Source organism: Suncus etruscus, chromosome 1, assembly GCF_024139225.1.
Source record: "Suncus etruscus isolate mSunEtr1 chromosome 1, mSunEtr1.pri.cur, whole genome shotgun sequence".
NCBI lineage: Eukaryota > Metazoa > Chordata > Mammalia > Eulipotyphla > Soricidae > Suncus > Suncus etruscus.
In genome coordinates this window covers 25,595,889-25,617,264 of record NC_064848.1, presented here as the reverse complement: position 1 = coordinate 25,617,264, position 21,376 = coordinate 25,595,889, and the positions used below count along the sequence as shown (strand labels likewise).

Sequence of the window (21,376 nt, the reverse complement as noted above, 5' to 3'; positions counted from 1 at the left end):
GTAGTAAGAAGCAGAGCAAGGAAAGCCTCTTCAAAAATAGTGTTGGAAAAACTGTTCAACTACATGTAAAAATCTGAACTCAGACCCCTCTTTAATGCTGCGCATAAAAGTTAAATCAAAATGGATTAAATACCGTGACATCAGACCTAAAGCCATAAGGTACATAGAGGAAAATGTAGGCAGAACACTCCATGACAATGAAGCTAAAGAAATCTTCAAGAATTTTTCAAAACACCACAGGCCAAGCAGGTGAAAGTAAAGATATATATATGTGTGTGTGTGTATACACATATATATATGTGTATATATATATATACACATTAAAAATAAAAATAAAAAAGAACCAACCAAACCATTCTACATTAAACTTAGAACTTCACTACAAAGGAAATCATGACTAGGAAAAAATGTCTAGGAATGGGAGAAACTATTCACCCAACATGCATGTGATGACAGATTAATATCTAAGATATACAAGGCACTTATTGAAGATTACAAGAAAAATCATCTAACCCCATCAAGAAATGGGGAAAATGGGGCAGAGTAATAGGACAGCAAGTAGAGCACTTGTCTTGCATGTGGCCAACCCAGGTTCGATGACCGGCATTCTGTATGGTCCCCTGAGTCTGAGTCTGCCAGGAATGATTTCTGAGTGCACAGCCAGGACTTCCCAGGAGTGCATCATCAGGTGTGCCCCCCCCCCATAAAGAAGCGGGAGAGAAGAAATGAACAGATATGTCCTCAAGGAAGAAATACAGATAACTAAAAGACATACAGAAAAATGTTTCAGGTCACTAATTATCAGGGAGATGCAATCCAAATCATCGATGAGATATCATCTCACACCATAGAAAGTGCACACATCACAAAAAACAAGAACATCCAGTGGATGAAGAGAGAAAGAGACTCATTCACTGCTAGTAAAAATGATGACTGGTTCAGCCATTTTGGAAAACAATATGGATATTCCTCAAAAAGAAAAAAAATCAAGCTTCTGTATGAGACAAATACCATTTCTAGAAATATGCTTTAGGAACCCAAAAACACAATACAAAAAATTCCTTTCTTCCTATGTTCATTGCAATGCTATTCATATAGCCAGAATCTGGAAACAAACCAAGTTCCCAAGAACAGATGAGTGGCTAAAGAACAGCTATACAGTGGAATACTAAACAGTCATTAGGGAAAATAAAGTCATCAAATTTGCTTATCATGGATAAATATAGAGAGTATTATGTCAAGTGAAATGAGTCAGAAGGAAAGAGATAGACATACAATGATTGCACATATTCATGTGCAATATATAGATATAAAAGAGAAAAAGATAGAAGAGATTGCATGTCATAATATCCAGAGAAAATAGAGATGAGGTCCAGGAAGACCAATCTATGGTAGGAAGCTTACCAGAAATAGTGGGGCATTGCAATTTGGGTAGAGAAGGGAACTCTATGATATTGGTCATTGAAACGAGCACTCTGAACAAGAAATAAGTGCTTAAAGGAGATAAAGTGATAAGTCATGATACCCCTCAGTGACAGTCTTGCAAACTACAGTTTCTAAAAGTGAAAAAAGAAGAAAGGATGAGAGAGAGAGAAAAAGAGAGAAGAAGAAATGTCTGTCTTACAGACAGGAGGAAGAATAGGAGGGAAAATGATGGTGAGAAATGGACAATGGTGAAGAGTATTATACCTTGTAAGACTGAAACTCAATTATCAACAAGTTTATATCTGTGGGGGAAAATATATACATATATATTATGGACAACCTTGTAATCACAATGTTTAAATAAACAAAAAAGTAAAAATCATAAGGAACTTTATCTAGCAAGAGAAATATTATGTGTTAAAAGCTGAATAACTTCTAAAACCCAATGCTTTAAAATAGACATGGTTAATTGAGATAGATACACAGTTTCATGTTATAGATATTCTCAGGAAATATATCTTTAAAATATATTCCTGGCAATATGTTCATTCTTTTTTTTTTTTGGGGGGGGGTTTGGGCCACACCCAGGATGCTCAGGAGTTATTCCTGGCTATGTGCTCAGAAATTGCTCCTGGCTTTGGAGGACCTTATGGGACGCCCGGGGATAGAATCACGAACTGTTCTAGGTCAGTCATCCTGCAACGCAAATGCTCTATGTCTGCGCTACTGCACCGGTCTCGAATATGATCATTCTTTTTTTTTTTTTTTTTTTTTTTTTTTTTTTTTTTTTTTTGGCTTTTGGGCCACACCCGGCATGCTCAGGGGTTACTCCTGGCTATCTGCTCAGAAATAGCTCCTGGCAGGCACGGGGGACCATATGGGACACCGCGATTCGAACCAACCACCTTAGGTCCTGGATCGGCTGCTTGCAAGGCAAACGCCGCTGTGCTATCTCTCCGGGCCCGAATATGATCATTCTTAAGCACAGATAAGTAAACATAAATTCTTAGTAATTAATAAAATATTGAGACATGCTCCAAAGATAGTTTATGTCTTCACTAAAGAATAATACTTATAACATTTTACGATTTTGTTTTGTGAAGCATTTTTGGTAAAAGGAACAATGTAGTTTTAGCCTGGAAGGCACTGTTTCATACTGAGATAAAAGATCAAAAAAATTATTCACTCGTGTGGTGAGTACCATCAGCTTTCTCTAAGGTTATAGTTTTAAGCTAAACTTTTCGAGGGTGGTGTTGGAGTGCTAGCACAGTGGTAGGGTGTTTGCCTTACATGTGGCTGACCCAGGACGGACACAGGTTCCCATATGGTTCCCTGAGCAAGGAGCCATTCATTTCTGAGTGTACAGCCAGGAGTAACCACTGAGCAAAAAATAAAATTTCAAGGGCCTCAATCTAGATTTTGGCCAATGTTTTTAAATAATAAAATTTAGAAGTTGGAAGTCCTGGGCTGAAAAGATCCTACACAGAGCAGTGCAATGATATTAGCAGTTTGGTGGTTGGCATATGTTATAATATTGTACCTGCTCAGGTATAAACATTTACTCTAAGTCATTTCTACCTCCATTTTAAAAATGAATTTATAAATCAAGTACTGTGACTAGTAACCTCATACATACAGACTATACATAATATAAACTAATATAATACACTAAAATATTGAAGAAAATGATAGACAGATGATAGAGTCTAAAAGAAATCAGCATGCTAAGACTGTGTGAACACTTCACAACAAAATATAATACCAAGGAAAAATGAAATGGCATTAGATTTTGACATGATTCTCAAAACTCTGCTGGAATATGTCAATGGGTGTCATATGTGGAATATGTCGTAAGTGTTAAATTTGCACAAATTTAAGAGATTTTTTTTTACATTCTCAATTCTTTAGTACATATAAGGCAATTGTCTCAGCTGTGATTTGTGGAGGTGGATTATTGCCTAAGTAAGAGTGAAGGAAAAGTATCAATCCACAGAAGCAAGTGAGCATGATCTGGAATAAGATCATGTTCTATTACAGAATTATGCTTTGCAAGCCCAAATGCAGAGTTTAAAGTTTCACACAGTTCAAAAGTACATGATATGAAATATTTGAAGGTAACTCTTTCAATCTCAAAGTAGCCAGAAAATAAAATGACTGGCTACTTTTAGTCCTGTATTATACCAATAAGGGCCATTTTCCATATCTAAATAAGAAAAACAAACTAAACACTAAACTTTGACTCATTTCTCAATATAAATATGCTTCAATAGTAGCCAGGCAAATAATTATTTGCCACATATCATTGGAAGCTTGCTAAGTGTATTTATATTTGCAAACTTTTTTCAAACTATAATTCACATATTCAAATTAAACCCCCTTTCACCAACTGGGAGTTGGCCTGCACTAAGCAGGAGGCTCAATTGAAGTGTTTTCCCAATTAAGCTTTTCTAAAACTGAGATTTAGGTGTCTTGAGATACCTTGTGGGAATACTCCCACTCCAAGACAGCATTAATTACCCTGGTGAAATACAATTTTTTCCAGGGAACATTGACCCTCATTGTCAAAGGACTCATCCCTAAATTGGAGAAAGGAAAGAGGGAGAGGAAATGGAATCTACTTTAATTCTCTTACATTCTCTCGGAATACCTGGTGTCTCAGACGATCTCCAGAGAGCCCCCGGTGTCCTTCTCCACAACCATAGGCACATCCCAAAGACTTCACTATTTTAATGAGCATGGTTAAAGCAAGCCTATGGTTGCTCACAGGTGTACTTTCCTCCTAGTAACAATAACAAAGAAAGACAAATATTGTTTACTTCTCTGAATTTGGCTCTATTTACTACTAAGATTGTATTTTACAATCAAGCCAAATGTATTTGTTTTACAAAGAGCACCTGCAATTTGGTAAATATAAAGGATTCAACATGCTGTTAATTTATCTAAAACCTACATACCATTAAATATGCCCTACTGCTAAAAGATTTCAACTCATATGTTTTATTTAGAGGTATTATCAGATATCCCTTAGATATTATCAGAACAATGACCTGAAGAGATATACTGGGAATAGTCGTGAAGAAGGCAAACAGATTTCCCGCGAATCCTTATTCAAAGCCTACCAACAACATCACTAGATGATTATTATTAAATTTCTAGAACTAATCAAAGTCTATAATTTTTAAATCATATTGCAATTAATGACACTCATTTTTCTCCAACTTAATTTTATTTATTTGAATGTGGAACACATCTGGCAGTGCTCAGAGCTTACTCTGGCTCTGTGTTCAAGGATCACTCCTGGCAGGCTCTTAGGTCATTTAGGGTGCTGGGGATCGAAAGCAAGTTGGCTACATGCAAGGTATGCATTCTATTCATTCTACTATCTCTCTGGACTCTCAGTTTTCTCTAACTGAATGTTATGGCAGTATTATAACACTCATGCACAACTAAAACTTTGAAACTGAAGAGGAAGTCTTCCTAAGATCAATCATGAGAACTGTTATCCTCTCTTTTGATCAATTTGATCCTTGCTGTTAGTAGAGAACATGACTCTAAGGAAAAATAAACTACTGAAATTATTCCCAAAGAACATAAGGAAGGTGATATGGATCCCAATGTGAGAAGGCTATTATCTTCTTCTTCTTCTTCTTCTTCTTTTTTTTTTTTTTTTTGGTTTTTGGGCCACACCCGTTTGACGCTCAGGGGGTACTCCTGGCTTTGCACTCAGAAATTGCTCCTGGCTTCGGGGGACCATATGGGACACGGGGGGATCGAACCGCTGTCTGTCCTACGCTAGCAAGGCAGACACCTTACCTCTAGCGCCACCTCTCTGGCCCTGTGAGAAGGCTATTAAATTAGAGATTTTTTACTTCTCTCAATCTGAGATACGTTCTGTTACTAGCACATGGACATGAACCTTCAATTCAAATTTTTGTTCCATAATTTTGTTATCAGATAAATATTTTAACATTTTTGCGACAGGTTCTTAATATTTAAATTGAGGTATGCCAGAGCAATAGCACAGCAGTAGGACTTTTGTCTTGCATGCAGACAACTCAGGATAGACCTGGTTCAATTCCTGGCACTCCATATGGTCTCCAGAGCCTGCCAGGAGCAATTTCTGAGTGCAGAGACAGAAATAATCCCTGAGTGCCACCAAGTGTAGCCCAAAAACCAAAAACCCAAAACCAAAATAAATAAATAAATACATAAATAAATAAAATTGAGGATTTTTTGGTCCATACCTGGCAGTACTCAGGGGTTACTCCTGGCTCTGTGCTCAAAAATTATTCCTGGCAAACTCAGGAGACTGAGATGCCAAGATCCAACCTGGGCCAACCACGTGCAAGGCAAACACCCTATCTGCTGTACTATTGTTCTGGACCCGAATTAAGATTCTTAATGCTTCCCTTTCTACTTGATTAGTTACTGTAATAAATAAATATAATAATAGATTGGGATTGCTATGTATTACAGTAGAAGTTTTCATGATATTATAATCAGATCATAAAGTAAACTTTGATATTATAAACATAGAGAATGTGTGTGAAAGGAACAGGCATTATCATGTATCATTATCATAATATAGTAGACTCTCCTCCCCGAAATTTATTTACTTGTTCCTCCTTTTCTATTCTAAGACTCTTACAGTGAATGTGGTCTTAAGTCCTAAGACTTTCCTGACAGGATTGAAGTCATTCTCTGAGCTTGTAGAATTCTTCATGGCAACAGATTTCAGCTAAATTCTTCTCCTGGAAGTGCACTTAGCTCTAGTTACCTAACCCATGGTTATATTCTCTTTCAAGAAGAAATCTACAGCCAGTGACTGATAATAAGCATACTGTGGGTGGTAATAGAACCTGGACCTTCCTTCTTCACCTGGGCATCTTCAGTCTGCATTACCTGCCATCTTCCAACTTACTGTGTAAATAGACTAGGGACTAAGTAGCAACAGCATGAAAATTCAATTTCTCCCTCTGTCCCATTCCGCATCTCCTATACTTCAGAGGTTGATAATAAAATGACACCCTAGTAAATCTCCTGAATAAGTATCTACATGGCAAAGTCTACTTCTTGAGAACTTACAGCAAGTGAAAACTGAAATATATGTATGGAGGTAGGTAGATATGATCTGTCTACTTTTATATATTACAGTTGAAAATGTTTTACTTTGTATTAACTAATTTTGAGCAATTAGAAAATGTTTTACTTTGTATTAACTAATTTTGAGCAAACAACTTAAGAACTCAGTATTCTACAAGCTGAATCATACATTTATATAATAGGGTTGTAAAAATTAAAAATGCAAGGCATATGATAATAGTAAACAAGTGCTAGCTATTGTTTCTATATAAGGGCACTAACCTTTTTGGTGGTAAATCCATGAAAGACATTCTTGCAATAATAATTTTCAGACACAAAAGAGAAAAGAGCTGGAAGTTCCAGCTCACCTCAAGAAGCTCACCACAAAGAGTGATGAGTTTAGTTAGAGAAATAACTACATTTTGAACTGTCCTAATAATGAGAATGTATGAGGGAAATGGAAAGCCTGTCTAGAGTACAGGCGGGGGTCGGGTGGGGAGGAGGGAGATTTGGGACATTGGTGATGGGAATGTTGCACTGGTGATGGGTGGTGTTTTTTACATGACTGAAACCCAAACATAATCATGTATGTAATCAAGGTGTTTAAATAAAATATATAAAAATTTTTTTTCCAAATCTACCTCATGATCTTATCTGTTAATGATCTGTGCTGTCAGGCACACACAAATAGAAATCTTGGATAAACTTATATAATAGGATTCTTAATTTTATCCAATTAATTAATTCTATAAAGCTTTAACATTCAAGATTTCTATATCCTACTTTTAATTACCCCTTTCACATGTCTTTCTTAACTATAGTCTATTGCTTCTTGATTGATATAGTAAACGTGGAACCAGTTTGTTGTTTCCAGAAAGACAAGAAACAAATTCACTTTGCTTTTTATGTCAGAAGTAAAAGAGGAACCTTCTAAATAAAATTATTTGAGTCTTCTCCATTGAAAATAAAAGTCAAATTCTGGCTGTGGTGTTTAAACAAAAAAAATAAATAAAAAAGAAAATCACAAAAGTACCCATCTGGTGAGTAAATCAGAAAAAGAAGAGCCCACTAGTAATTAGTGTTTAGATAAATAAATCAGTGAACAGTAAGATTTGGGTCTTAGTTCCTACTCAGTTCTTTCTCAACCAACTGCTTCTTAAACAGGCAGTTTAACAAGAGAAATAGGTGCCTCAGAAAATGTCATCCTGAATGAAGACTGATTTGGAAAACTGATTTAGTATATTTTAAAATATTATATGTTCCTTACATATGTTTAGATCTGAAAGCTCTTTGTAAATATCTATTCAGGTTTGTATTTCTTTTGACCTTCACATGTCCGTAGGATTTAAGTTCTCATAGGAAATATTCCAAGTAATGTGCCAAGATACAGACAAAACTAAGGACAGATATTAAATAACATTTAAAGCTTTCAAAACTAATTGGTAGCAAACATGGAAATAAAAATTAAAACTTTATGAATTAATAAATTACCTGGTTTGAGTACAAAATTATATAATCCCTCTAATCACATTGAAAATAACAAATGGGCAGAACACCACCACCTGTGTGAATCACAAAGAGTGCACTTGGCCTATAGTCAGTTTTCAGTTACAGTAAAAATTATCCCTTAGAACTAGTTTCAAAAATATTGAGATATTGGTAGCTGTTTTAGACATCACATGATGTTGCTTTTATAAAAAGTCCACACTGGCAGAAGTAAATAAAATCAAAACACAAAGAATAGGTGAATGAACAATGAAATCAAGAAATGAGTCTTTGGAAAGATTAACAATTAGCTAACCAATAAAAAAGACACATTAAGAAAGAGAAACTTGGGCCCAAAGCGATAGCACAGCGGCGTTTGCCTTGCAAGCAGCCGATCCAGGACCAAAGGTGGTTGGTTTGAATCCCGGTGTCCCATATGGTCCCCCGTGCCTGCCAGGAGCTATTTCTGAGCAGACAGCCAGGAATAACTCCTGATCACCGCCGGATGTGGCCCAAAAACCAAAAAAAAAAAAAGAAAGAGAAACTTCTAATACCTGGGTTTAAGAAAAAATAGAAGATACACAGATACCACATGAATGCAAAGGGTGATAAGAGACTACTGCAAGTAAAATTATGACAATAAATTTGAAAACTGAAAATATTAAAAATACTTAGAATAATAAAACTTCCAAAATAGAATTAGAAGAAAATTAAAATTTAGAAGAATTAAAATTAGAAGATAATGAAAATAAAATCAAGTCTCCACAAAAACACAGAACTCAGTAAAATCAAATGATTTTGCTAATAAGTTTCATGAAATTTTTAAGAAGAAACTATTACATATGGTGCTCAAATCCTTATCAAAAAATTGAAGAAAAGAGAATTCTTCTAAATGCTTTTTCTAGTAGCAAATCGCTTTGCTACTAAAAACATACAACGAAATAACACAAAAAGCAACCAATATCCATGATAGACAAAGATAAAATACTGTAAAATGATAAAAAAAAAATACTGTCGGCTCCCTGTGTGTGACACCAGGCGGGGAAAATCCGCGAAAGTACACCGGCCCAGTGGGGCCCAACTGTGAAAAACTGTGAGTGTGACCTGTCTATGTCTGTCTACTGTCCTCTTGTGTGAAACTCTTGCGAGTGGAGCAAAAAGAGGCTCCAGAAACCTCGCTCGCCCAGACGCCATTTTCAGGGAGGGACTACAGAGCATGAAAACCAGCAAGGCTTTGCAAAAGCCGGCTCCCTGTGTGTGACGCCAGGCGGGGAAAATCCGCTCCGCTTCGCTACGCGGCCATGCACTCTTTCTAAGGAAAGAACACCATTGCAACAAGAAGGAAAAATCACACTAAGAACGGCGCTATATCACAGAAGCAAACATTTCTCTCCGGACTGTCTTCTCTGTTGCATGCTCGGGCCTAAGATTTGACCCAGTGTGAAGCTTCATCCACGGAGGACTCCCCTCCCTTAGAGGCAAGTCAGCCCATCCAGAAAGGGAGGAGCCAGAGGAGTGTGCTGTCTGCATCATATAGACAATGAATACCACCACAACACGTAGAAAAACCCACAATACAAGTGTGACAATGGGGAAACAACGCAGGCCAGCATCAGACATAGAGAATGAAGATGACAATTCTGAGGACCAGATAATGACCAACCAACTAATCAACCTCTCAGATAAGGACTTTAGACTAGCAATATGGAAGATGCTCAACGGACTCCAAGAAACCATGGATCGAGTTGAACAGAACACTAATAAGAACCAAGAAAATATGAAGACAGAAATCACAAAACTCCAAACTGAAATAACACGAAAACTAACAGGACTGAAAAAGTCAGTAAACGAAGTGAATGACAAAATGGATAAGCTCTGGGACAGGGTATCAGAAGCTGAGAATAGACTTGGTGCTGTGGAAGATGAGATACATAACAATTCCATACAGCAGGAGAGATTGGACAAAAAACTTAAAGCAAATGAGCAGACAATGGAAAAATTAGTCAAAGAATGGGAACAGATGAAAATAGAAGTCTATGATAAGATCAACAGAAACAACTTAAGAATCATTGAGTCCCAGAGACCCAGGAAGAAAACTTCCAGGAAGAATCAACGGTCAAGAACATCATTAAAGAGAAACTTCCAGAGCTAAAGAATATATGTGATCAAATCCTGCATGCTCGAAGAGGACCAACCAAAAGAGACCCAAGAAAAAACACCCCAAGACACATCCTAGTCACAATGACAAATCCCACAGATAGAGACAGAATTCTGAAAACAGCAAGATCAAAAGGGGAAATCACGTTCAAGCAAGCTTCCCTGAGATTTACAGCAGACCTGTCACCAGATACACTCAATGCCAGAAAGCAGTGGTGGGATATTGTGACAAGACTGAATGAAATGAATGCTTCACCCAGAATACTATACCCAGCAAAACTCACTTTCCGGTTTGACGGAAGAATACATGGTTTCACAGACAAAAAACAGCTCAGAAACTTCACAGACACAAAACCAGTGTTAAGAGAAAAACTGAAAGACCTAATCTAAGACAAGACTAACCAAAAGACACCAAATTTTGAAATAAAGATGGCGTTAAATCCCAGGACAATTCTTTCTCTCAACGTCAATGGATTAAATGCACCAGTTAAGAGACACAGAGTGGCTAAATGGATCAAAAAACTCAATCCAACTTTCTACTGCCTACAAGAAACGCACCTGAATAGTCAGAACAAACATAGACTCAAAATAAAAGGCTGGAGAAAAATTATCCACGCAAAAAACACCCATAAAAAAGCTGGAGTGGCCATACTAATATCAGATAATGCAAACTTTATACTCAGGAAGGTTGTAAGGGACAAAGATGGACATTTTATATTAACCAAGGGGTACGGAGAACAGGAAGAATTCACTCTCCTAAACATATATGCACCGAATGAGGGGCCTGCAAAATATTAAATACAACTGTTGACAAATCTGAAAAATAATATCAACAACAACACAATAATTGTGGAGGACCTTAACATGGCTTTGTCAACACTGGATAGGTCAACCAGACTGAAACCCAACAAGAATATACTAGACCTGAGGAGAGAAATGGAAGAAAGAGGCCTAGTGGATATATATAGGACACTCCATCCCCAGAAACCTGGATACACATTCTTCTCCAATGTACATGGGACATTCTCCAGGATAGACTACTTGCTGGCACATCAAACATACCTCCATAAGATCAAGAATAGAAATTTTGCAGACTACCTTCGCTGACCACAAAGCTCTGAAATTATTTGTGAACTCCAAAGGGACTCAGAAGAAACACTTTAACACCTGGAAGTTAAACAGCCTCATGCTCAATAACCAGTGGATCCGAGATGAAATCAAGGAGGAAATACAAAGGTTCCTGGAAACAAATGACAATAAAGACACAAACTATCAGAACTTATGGGACACAGCAAAAGCAGTACTGAGAGGAAAATTTATAGCTTTGCAAGCACACATCAGGAAGGAAGAAGGAGCTTACCTGAGTAGCTTAATGACAGAGCTAATAGAACTAGAAAATGCTCAACAAAAGGACCCAAGAATAGGAAGACAGAAGGAAATAACAAAGCTGAGAGCAGAAATCAACGAAGTGGAAACCCAAAAAACAATCCGAAAGATCAACGAAAGCAGAAGTTGGTTCTTTGAAAAAATAAACAAGATTGATAGACCACTGGCAAACCTAACAAAGAAAGAGAGAGAGAGAAACTTGATAACTCATATTAGGAATGAAAAAGGAGAGATCACTACTGATACGACAGAGATTCAAAGGGTAATCAGAAACCACTTTGAAAAACTCTACGCCACTAAAAATGAGAACCTGGAAGAAATGGATAAATTCTTGGACTCTTATAATCTTCCACGGTTGAATGAAGAGGATGTAGCATATCTAAACACCCCCATCACCATTGATGAAATTAAAACAGTAATCAAATGTCTGCCGAAAAACAAAAGCCCAGGTCCAGATGGATTCACTAATGAATTCTATCAAACTTTCCAAGAGGAACTACTGCCAATCTTGGCAAGACTCTTTCATGAAATTGAACAAACAGAAACACTTCCAAATAGCTTTTATGAAGCCAACATCACCTTGATACCCAAACCAGACAGAGATGCTACCAAAAAAGAAAATTACAGACCAATATCACTGATGAATGCAGATGCAAAGATTCTCAACAAAATCCTGGCAAATATGATTCAATGCCTCATTAAGAAGATCATCCACTACAATCAAGTAGGTTTCATCCCAGGAATGCAAGGATGGTTTAACATCCGTAAATCTATCAACATAATACACAACATCAATAACAAGAAAAATAAAAACCACATGATCATATCAATAGATGCATAGAAAGCATTTGATAAGGTCCAACACCCATTCTTGATCAAAACTCTCAGCAAGATGGGAATGGAGGGAACCTTTCTCAGTATAGTGAAGGCCATCTACCACAAGCCAGTGGCAAATATTATCCTCAATGGAGAAAAACTAAAAGCCTTCCCTCTAAATTCTGGCACAAGACAAGGCTGTCCTCTCTCACCACTCCTATTCAACATAGCACTGGAAGTACTTGCTATAGCGATTAGGCAAGAAAAGGATATCAAGGGAATCCAGATAGGAAAGGAAGAAGTCAAGCTCTCACTGTTTGCAGATGACATGATACTCTACTTAGAAAACCCTAAAGACTCTATCAAAAAGCTTCTAGAAACAATAGACTCATATAGCAAGGTGGCAGGCTACAAAATTAACACACAAAAATCAATGGCCTTTCTATACACCCATAGTAATAAGGATGAAATGGACATTAAGAAAACAACCCCATTCACAATAGTGCCACACAAACTTAAATATCTTGGAATCAACTTGACTAAATATGTGAAGGACGTATACAAGGAAAACTATAAAACTCTGCTCCAAGAAATAAGAGAGGACACACAGAAATGGAAACGCATACCCTGCTCATGGATTGGCAGGATTAACATCATCAAAATGGCAATACTCCCCAAGGCATTATAAAGATTTAATGCCATCCCTCTAAAGATACCCATGACATTCTTCAAAGAAGTGGATCAGACACAATAAACACCCTCGAATAGCTAAAGCAATCATTGGGAAAAAGAATATGGGAGGAATTACTTTCCCCAACTTTAAACTGTACTACAAAGCAATAGTTATCAAAACAGCATGGTATTGGAATAAGGACAGGTCCTCAGATCAGTGGAATAGGCTTGAATACTCAGAAAATGTTCCCCAGACATATAACCACCTAATTTTTGATAAAGGAGCAGGAAATCCTAAATGGAGCAGGGAAAGCCTCTTCAACAAGTGGTGTTGGCACAATTGGATAGCCACTTGCAAAAAATTGAACTTAGACCCCCAGCTAACATCATGTACGAAGGTAAAATCCAAATGGATTAAAGACCTCGATATCAGCCCCAAAACCATAAGATATATAGAACAGCACATAGGCAAAACACTCCAGGACATTACAGGCATCTTCAAGGAGGAAACTGCACTCTCCAAGCAAGTGAAAGCAGAGATTAACAGATGGGAATATATTAAGCTGAGAAGCTTCTGCACCTCAAAGGAAATAGTGCCCAGGATACAAGAGCCACCCACTGAGTGGGAGAAACTATTCACCCAATACCCATCAGATAAGGGGCTAATCTCCAAAATATACAAGGCCCTGACCAACTTTACAAGAAAAAAACATCTAACCCCATCAAAAAATGGGGAGAAGAAATGAACAGACACTTTACAAAGAAGAAATACACATGGCCAAAAGACACATGAAAAAATGTTCCACATCACTAATCATCAGGGAGATGCAAATCAAAACAACGATGAGATACCACCTCACACCCCAGAGAATGGCACACATCACAAAGAATGTGAATAAACAGTGTTGGCAGGGATGTGGAGAGAAAGGAACTGTTATCCACTGCTGGTGGGAATGCCGTCTAGTTCAACCTTTATGGAAAGCGATATGGAGATTCCTCCAAAAACTGGAAATCGAGCTCCCATACGATCCAGCTATACCACTCCTAGGAATATACCCTAAGAACACAAAAATACAATACAAAAACCCCTTCCTTACACCTATATTCATTGCAGCACTATTTACCATAGCAAGACTCTGGAAACAACCAAGATGCCCTTCAACAGACGAATGGCTAAAGAAACTGTGGTACATATACACAATGGAATATTATGCAGCTGTCAGGAGAGATGAAGTCATGAAATTTTCCTATACATGGATGTACACGGAATCTATTATGCTGAGTGAAATAAGCCAGAGAGAGAGAAAAAAACGCAGAATGGTCTCACTCCTCTATGGGTTTTAAGAAAAATGAAAGACACCCTTGTAATAATAATTTTCAGACACAAAAGAGAAAAGAGCTGGAAGTTCCAGCTTACCTCAGGAAGCTCACCACAAAGAGTGATGAGCTTAGTTAGGGAAATAACTACATTTTGAGCTGTCCTAATAACGAGAATGTATGAGGAAAATGGAGAGCCTGTCTAGAGTACAGGCGGGAGACGGGTGGGAAGAAGGGAGACTTGGGACATTGGTGATGGGAATGTTGCACTGGTGATGGGTGGTGTTCTTTACATGACTGAAACCCAAACACAATCATGTATGTAATTAAGGTGTTTAAATAAATTAAAAAAAAAGAAAACCAAAAAAAAATACTGTAAGAAAATCAATCAAATTCAATAATATATTAAAAGAATCATTTCAATGTAGGATTTTTAAAGTAATTTCTTTAAGTACTAAGGCTACAATGCATTTGTAGTAGGATAAAATGTTTACTGCCCCTTTCACCAGTGCAATTTTCACGCCAGCAATGTCCCCCATTTCCTTCCTCCCCTCACTTGCCTGTGTTCTAGACATGCATTGTATTTATGTCTTTATCATTGTTATGGCAGTTATTAGTGTAGTTACTTCTCTAACTGCACTTACTATTCTGTGGTCCTTCCAGTACTCATATCTATTGTTTGAGATTATAGTCTTTTTAATTTTCTTAGATCCCTCAGATGAGTGAGACTATTCTGTATTTATCTCTCTCCTTCTGACTTAGTTCACTCAACATAATAATCTTTATATCCATCTATGTATATAGGCAAATTTAGTAACTTAATTTTTAACAGCTGGGTAGTATTCCATTGTGTAGATGTACCACTGTTTCTTTAGGTACTCATCTGTTGTTGGGCATCTGGGTTGTTTTCAGATTCTGACTATTGTAAAATAGCATGAACATAGGAGTACATAGGGCATTATTTTGTGTGTGTGTGTGTGTGTGTGTGTGTGTGTGTGTGTATGTGTGGCCATAGGGTGTATCCTTAGGAGTGGTATTGCTAGATGATATGGGATCACAATTTCCAGTTTTTAAAGGAATATCCATATTGTTTTCCAGAAAAGATAGATTATGTGGCATTCTTATGAGCAGAAAATGAGAGTTTCTTTCTCCACACATCCATGCCAGTAGAGGTTGTTCTTGTTCTTTGTGGTATATACCAGTCTCTGTGGGTGAGATGATACTTCATTGTTGTTTTAATTTGCATCTCCCTGATGATTAATCATGTAGAGAATTTTTTCATGTGGCTTTTGTCCATCTGTATTTCTTTTCTGATGAAATGTCTGTTCATTTTTCTCCCCATTTTTTCATGGGGTTAGATGATTTTTCATGTTAAGTTCTGTCAGTACCTTGTATATCTTATCTGATGAGTATTGGGTGAATAGTTGCTCCCATTTTGTGGACTACCTTTTAACCCTAGTCACTGTTTCATTTGAAGTGCAGAAGCTTCTTGGTTTTTTGTAATCCCATTTACTTAACTCTGATTTCACTTGTTTGGACAGTTTTGTTTCCTCCTTGAAGATGCCATTAGTCTCAATGTCATGGGATGTTTGCCGATGTTTTCTTCTATATACTTTATAGTTACAGATATAATCTTTAATTCATTTTGATTTGACCTTTATGCATGGTGTTAGATAGAGGTCTGAGTTTGTATATGGCTGACCAGTTGACCCAGGACCAGTTGTTGAAGAGGCTTTCCTTGCTCCATTTTGTGTGTATTGCCCTTTTGTCAAAGATTAATTTATTAAATGTCTGGGCATCATTCTCTAAATATTCAAATCTATTCCAATGATCTGAGAGTCTATCTTTATTACAGTTCCATGCTGTTTTAATGATTATTGTACTGTAGTACAATTTAAAGTTGAGGAAAATGATGCTCCCAATCCTTTTATTCCCTAAAGATTGCTTTAGCCATGTGTGGACATTTATTTTTTCAAATGAATTTCAGGAGTGTTTGATCCACTTCTTTGAAGAATATCAAGGGTGTTCTTAGAAGGATTGCATTAAATCTGTGTAAGTAGGGGCCGGGCGGTGGCGCTAAAGGTAAGGCACCTGCCTTGCCTGCGCTAGCCTTGGACAGACCACGGTTCGATCCCCCGGTGTCCCATATGGTCCCCCAAGCCAGGAGGAACTTCTGAGCACATAGGCAGGAGTAACCCCTGAGTGTTACCGGGTGTGGCCCAAAAACCAAAAAAAAAAAAAAATCTGTATAAGTATTTGGGGGAGTATTGTCATTTTAATGATGTTAATCCTCTTAAACCCTGAACAGAGTAGATGTCTCCATTTCCTGTGTCCTTATTTATTTCTTGAAACAATGTTTTATAGTTTTCTTTGTTTAGGTCCTTCACTTCTTTAAATTGACTACAAGATATTATATTTTTTGTTGTGCTATTGTGAATGGAAAATTACTTTTTTGTTTGCTTGTTTGTTTTTGGTTTTTGAGCCACACCCAGTGGTGCTCAGAGGAAACTCCTGGCTATGTGCTCAGAAATTGCTCCTGGCTTGGGGGGACCTTATGGGATGCCAGGAGATCAAACCATGGTTCATTCTAGGCTAGTGGGGACAGGCGGATGCCTTATTGCTTGTACCACTGCTCCAGCTCCAATAATTACTTTTTAATGTGCATTTCTTCTCTATCATATTTGTGTATTTGAAAACAATTGATTTTTATGCATTAATTTTGTAGCCTAATGCTTTGATATATGAATTTATTGTTTCTAGGAGCTTTTTGGTAGAGTCTTTAGAATTTTCTAAGTACAGTATCATGTCTTCTGCAAACAGTGAGAGCTTGACTTCTTTCTTTCCTATCAGGTGCTCGGATATTGTTTTCTTGCCTAAGTGCTAAAGCCAGAAATTCCACTACCATGTTATTTAGGAGAGGCGAAAGAAGGCAGCCATGTCTATGGCAGATTTTAGAGAAAGGCTTTCAGTTTTCTCATTGAGTATTATATTTGCCATGGATTTGTGATAAATGGCCTTGATTATTGAGAAAAGTTCCTTCCATTACCATCATTTTTTTGTTTTTGGGCCACATCCAAAGACGCTCAGGGGTTATTCCTGTCAATGCACTCAGAAATCTCTCCTGGCTTGGGGGATGATATGGGGTTTCAGGGGGTCAAACTGTGGTCTGTCCTAGGTTAGCACATGCAAAGTAGATGCCCTACCACTTGTGCCACTGCTCTAGACTCTTCTATTACCAGCTTTTTGAGAGTTTTTTTTCATGAATAGTTGTTGGACCTTATCATATGTTTTCTCTGCCTATATTGATATAATAATGTGGCTTTTAATTATCCTTTTGTTTATGTGGAGTATTACATTGATTGATTTTGTATGTTGAACCATTCTTGCATTTCCAGAATGAATCCTAATTGGTCTTGGTGTATGACTTTCTTGATAAGGTGTCAGATCCTATTTGACAGGATTTTGTTAGGATATTAGCATCTGTGTTTATTAGTGTTATTGGTATGTAGTTCTTGTTTTTTTTTTGTGGTATCTCTGCTTTTGGTATCAGGGTGATATTAGCTTCACAAAACTATTTGGGAATGTTTCTGTTTCTTCAGTTTCCTGGAGTCTGAAAAGTATGGACAGTAGGTCCTCTTAGAAGGTTTGAAAGAATTTGTTAGAGAATTCACCTGGGCTTGGACTTTTGTTTTTGGGAAGAATTTTGATTACATTTTAATTTCCTTAATAGTTATGGGTCTGTTCAAATAATCTAGATAATCTTGGTTTAAGGTTGAAGGTTAAAAAAGTTTAAGAATTGGGGTTGGAGAGATAGCATGGAGGTAAGGCGTTTGCCTTTCATGCAGGAGGTCATCGGTTCGAAACCCAGCGTCCCATATGGTCCCCCCTCCCCCACCCTGTGCCTGCCAGAAGCAATTTCTGAGCCTGGAGCCAGAAATAACCCCTGAGCACTGCCGGGTGTAACCCAAAAATCACACAAAAAAAAAAAGTTTAAGAATTGGGGCCAGAGTGGTGGCACGAAGCAGTAAAGTATCTGCCTTGCTGGCGCTAGCCTAGGACGGACCACGGTTCGATCCCCCGGCATCCCATATGGTCCCTCAAACCAGGAGCAATTTCTGAGTGCATAGCCAGGAGTAGCCCCTGAATGTCACACAAAAAAATACGTCCAAGAATTATCCATTTCTTTCAAGTTCTCATGTTTTGTGGCATAGAGTTTCTCAAAGTAATCTCTGATTACCCTTTGAATTTTTTGTTTTGTAATAATCTCCTCTTTTTTATTTCTAATTCAGTTATTAAGTTTCTTTTTCTTCCTTTCCTTATGAGTTTTGCTAGTGATCTGTTGATCTTATTTATTTTTTCAAAGAACCAATTCTTGCTTTCATTGATCTTTTGAGTTGCTTTTTTAGTTTTACCTTTTGTTGATTTCTGCTCTGAGCTTTATTATTTCCTTTCATTCCTATTTCGAATTCATATTGTTGATCACTTTCCAGTTTTATAAGCTGATTTTATAAGATTTTATAAAATTTTTAGCACTGTTATTTACATTTGAATTTATTTTTTTTATTTCTACTCTCAGATCCTCTTGTTTCTTATTTGTGGCACATTCAGTTTATTCTATGCTTTCTTTGAATTCTATGAGCATCCTCTATATTTCTTCTCTAAAGACCTTATTATATAAGAGGCTAAATAGGTGGTGGTACTTTCGTGTGATCAAAGATACCATATTTATTTTTTAAACATGGTAGAAGTCTGCATTGTTTCTTGTCATGGTTGTAGTTTGATGTATTTTTATCTCCCATGCTGATGTTCCTTGACTAGGAGGAGTGCACAGCTGCAAAGCAGAGTGCAGAGGCCATGCTCCACTGGCTCTTTTTCTTGGATTCTGTCCCTCACCTGAGGCCACTGATGTGGCTTCCAGGTTCCAAAGCTGCAGGGTCTGCCTCTATTGCCTCTTGTTTCAGAGATTCAGGTTTCATAGCTCTGGGTCCCTGCCTCAGATCCTGTCCCTCACCTGTTTGCTGCTGAGATGGCTTCCGGATCCCAATGCTTCCAGCCTCTTGTTTCAGCAAAGTAGGATTTATACCAAGAATGCAAGCATATTTCAACATAGGCAAATCAATTAAACTATACCATCTCAATAAACATAAAATTAAAAAATCATAATTGGATCAATGATGCAAAGGAAACATTTCACAAAATTCAACATTCATAATACAAACTCTCAACAAAATTAAATAGAAGCAGCATATAAATGTCATATAAGATAAATCCTTAACAAATGAGGTAAAACCCTTAAATAATCAAAGCAAAAATATCACTGTTAAAAGAAGATAGAAGAAATTAAAAATATATTTCATGCTCGTGAATTGGAAGAATGAACCATCCTATCCAAAATATCACACAGGTTTAGTAGGATCTCTATCAAAATTCTAGTAACCTTCTTTAAAGAAACAAAATAAATATCACTGAAATTTGTATCGAACTAAAACAGACTCTAAATATTCAGTACAATACTGATTAAACATCTAAGAATGTCATAAGAGCTCATTGAACCAGCTCTATAGATCCTCAAAGTCCTGGTCCACCTGGCCACAAGCATAGTTGCACAACATCTCCAATGTTTTAATTCTGCTATTCCAGTAAGAATGTACCAAATTAGACTTGAAATTATCATAAAATCAGTGCTTAGGTGGAAAAAAAAAAAAGACAGACAGATGGTGGCAGCAGTAGCAGTTGCAGCAGCAGCACGGAGGTGACAAAAGTGAAGAGCAGGTCATCTTGTTTGACCCTGAAACCCCTGAACCTGGCAATGGGGCATCAGACTCTAGGAGAAGCAGAGGAAGGTCACCAGATCCAAAATCAAGCTCTTAGGGAAATTTCTAGAGAAAAATCTGGTGACAATGGTGACCTTAAGCAACACTGACAGTGCTGAAAGCAGCTATACAATGGTATTCCCAGAGAGACAAGCAGTGAGTGGCATCCTGAGTTGGTTGGGAACTGTTGTGGGGCATGAAACTGGCCCATCTTGCAGATGAATTTGCAGGACACAGAAAATAGTCTGAGGGAGTATAGCATGGGCAAGGCTAAGCAAAAAAGCAAAAGGCCCTATGATATGGCCATATAAAGAGTGGTAGCATAGCTGTGAGATGGCAGCTACAAGAGGAATAGCAGTGGCATAGCCCAGAGCCAGAACTCTGTCAGGAAGTGGCTCCCTGATCTGATTCTACAGTGGGAATGGGAACTGTGGAGTATGGCAGACGCCCATCTGCATGATTGAGTGTGAGGAATGCAGACATTAGCACCAAAGGAGTGCAGCTGGGCAAATCTAAGTGAGGTAGGAGGGCCCTGTAATTTGGTCACACAGTATTTTCAGTGATGCTATGAGATGGCAGCTATCAGAAAGCCATGAGTGACAGTCAGACTGGCGAACAGCTCTGCTCACAGATATCCTTTTGCTTTGCCCAACCCCTCTTTCCAGACAACCTAAGCAAGGCTTCAAGCCAACCTGCATTTTGAACAAAGGTTCCTGCACCCAGAGAAATGTATGACCTTTAGAGAGGCAAGACCAGAGACCAGGAGCTACAGTGATAGTGGGCCTCTTTTGGAATCAAAAAGGCCGTTGTGAGCACAGGCTACTTCACCAAAAGAAGAATAGAGCCACTTTGCTCTGTGGCCATGAATATTTCTAGGCAAGGAGCCTCACCACAACACATAAAAACACCACTACATTGCAAAGGCCACATGAGAAGGCAATGCAGAACCTCACCACACATAGCGAAGGATAAGGACTGTAGAGAAAAAAAATGTGAAAAATGTTCAAAGAACTCAAAGAAACCATGGAATGAATAGCCAATGAGATTGAAGAGTATATGAGAGTATAAATGAGAAAACTTCAAACAGAAAAAAAAAAAAACTTAGTAGGTGAAAAGAAAAACTCACGGGAAAGCTTACTCAGCAGAGTAAAACCTACTGAGGAGAGAATCAGTGAGTTCACAAAAGGTAAACTGCATAACACCTCCACACAGCAGAAGTTGGA

At 37.7% G+C, this 21,376-nt stretch overlaps 1 protein-coding gene across 4 annotated transcripts in view; it reads right to left on the bottom strand.

Annotated features, from left to right (window-relative positions):
- The window catches only part of UNC80 (unc-80 homolog, NALCN channel complex subunit), a 277,398-nt gene that overhangs the window by 185,898 nt on the left and 70,124 nt on the right, over nucleotides 1-21,376 (bottom strand). For 3 of the 4 annotated variants that reach the window (XM_049784015.1, XM_049783997.1, XM_049784007.1), the window contains exon 14: nucleotides 4,058-4,204. In XM_049784015.1, coding sequence (XP_049639972.1) covers nucleotides 4,058-4,204 — 147 coding nt within the window. The remainder of the gene's footprint in view (nucleotides 1-4,057; nucleotides 4,205-21,376) is intronic. The other variant, XM_049784024.1, reaches the window with a different exon arrangement.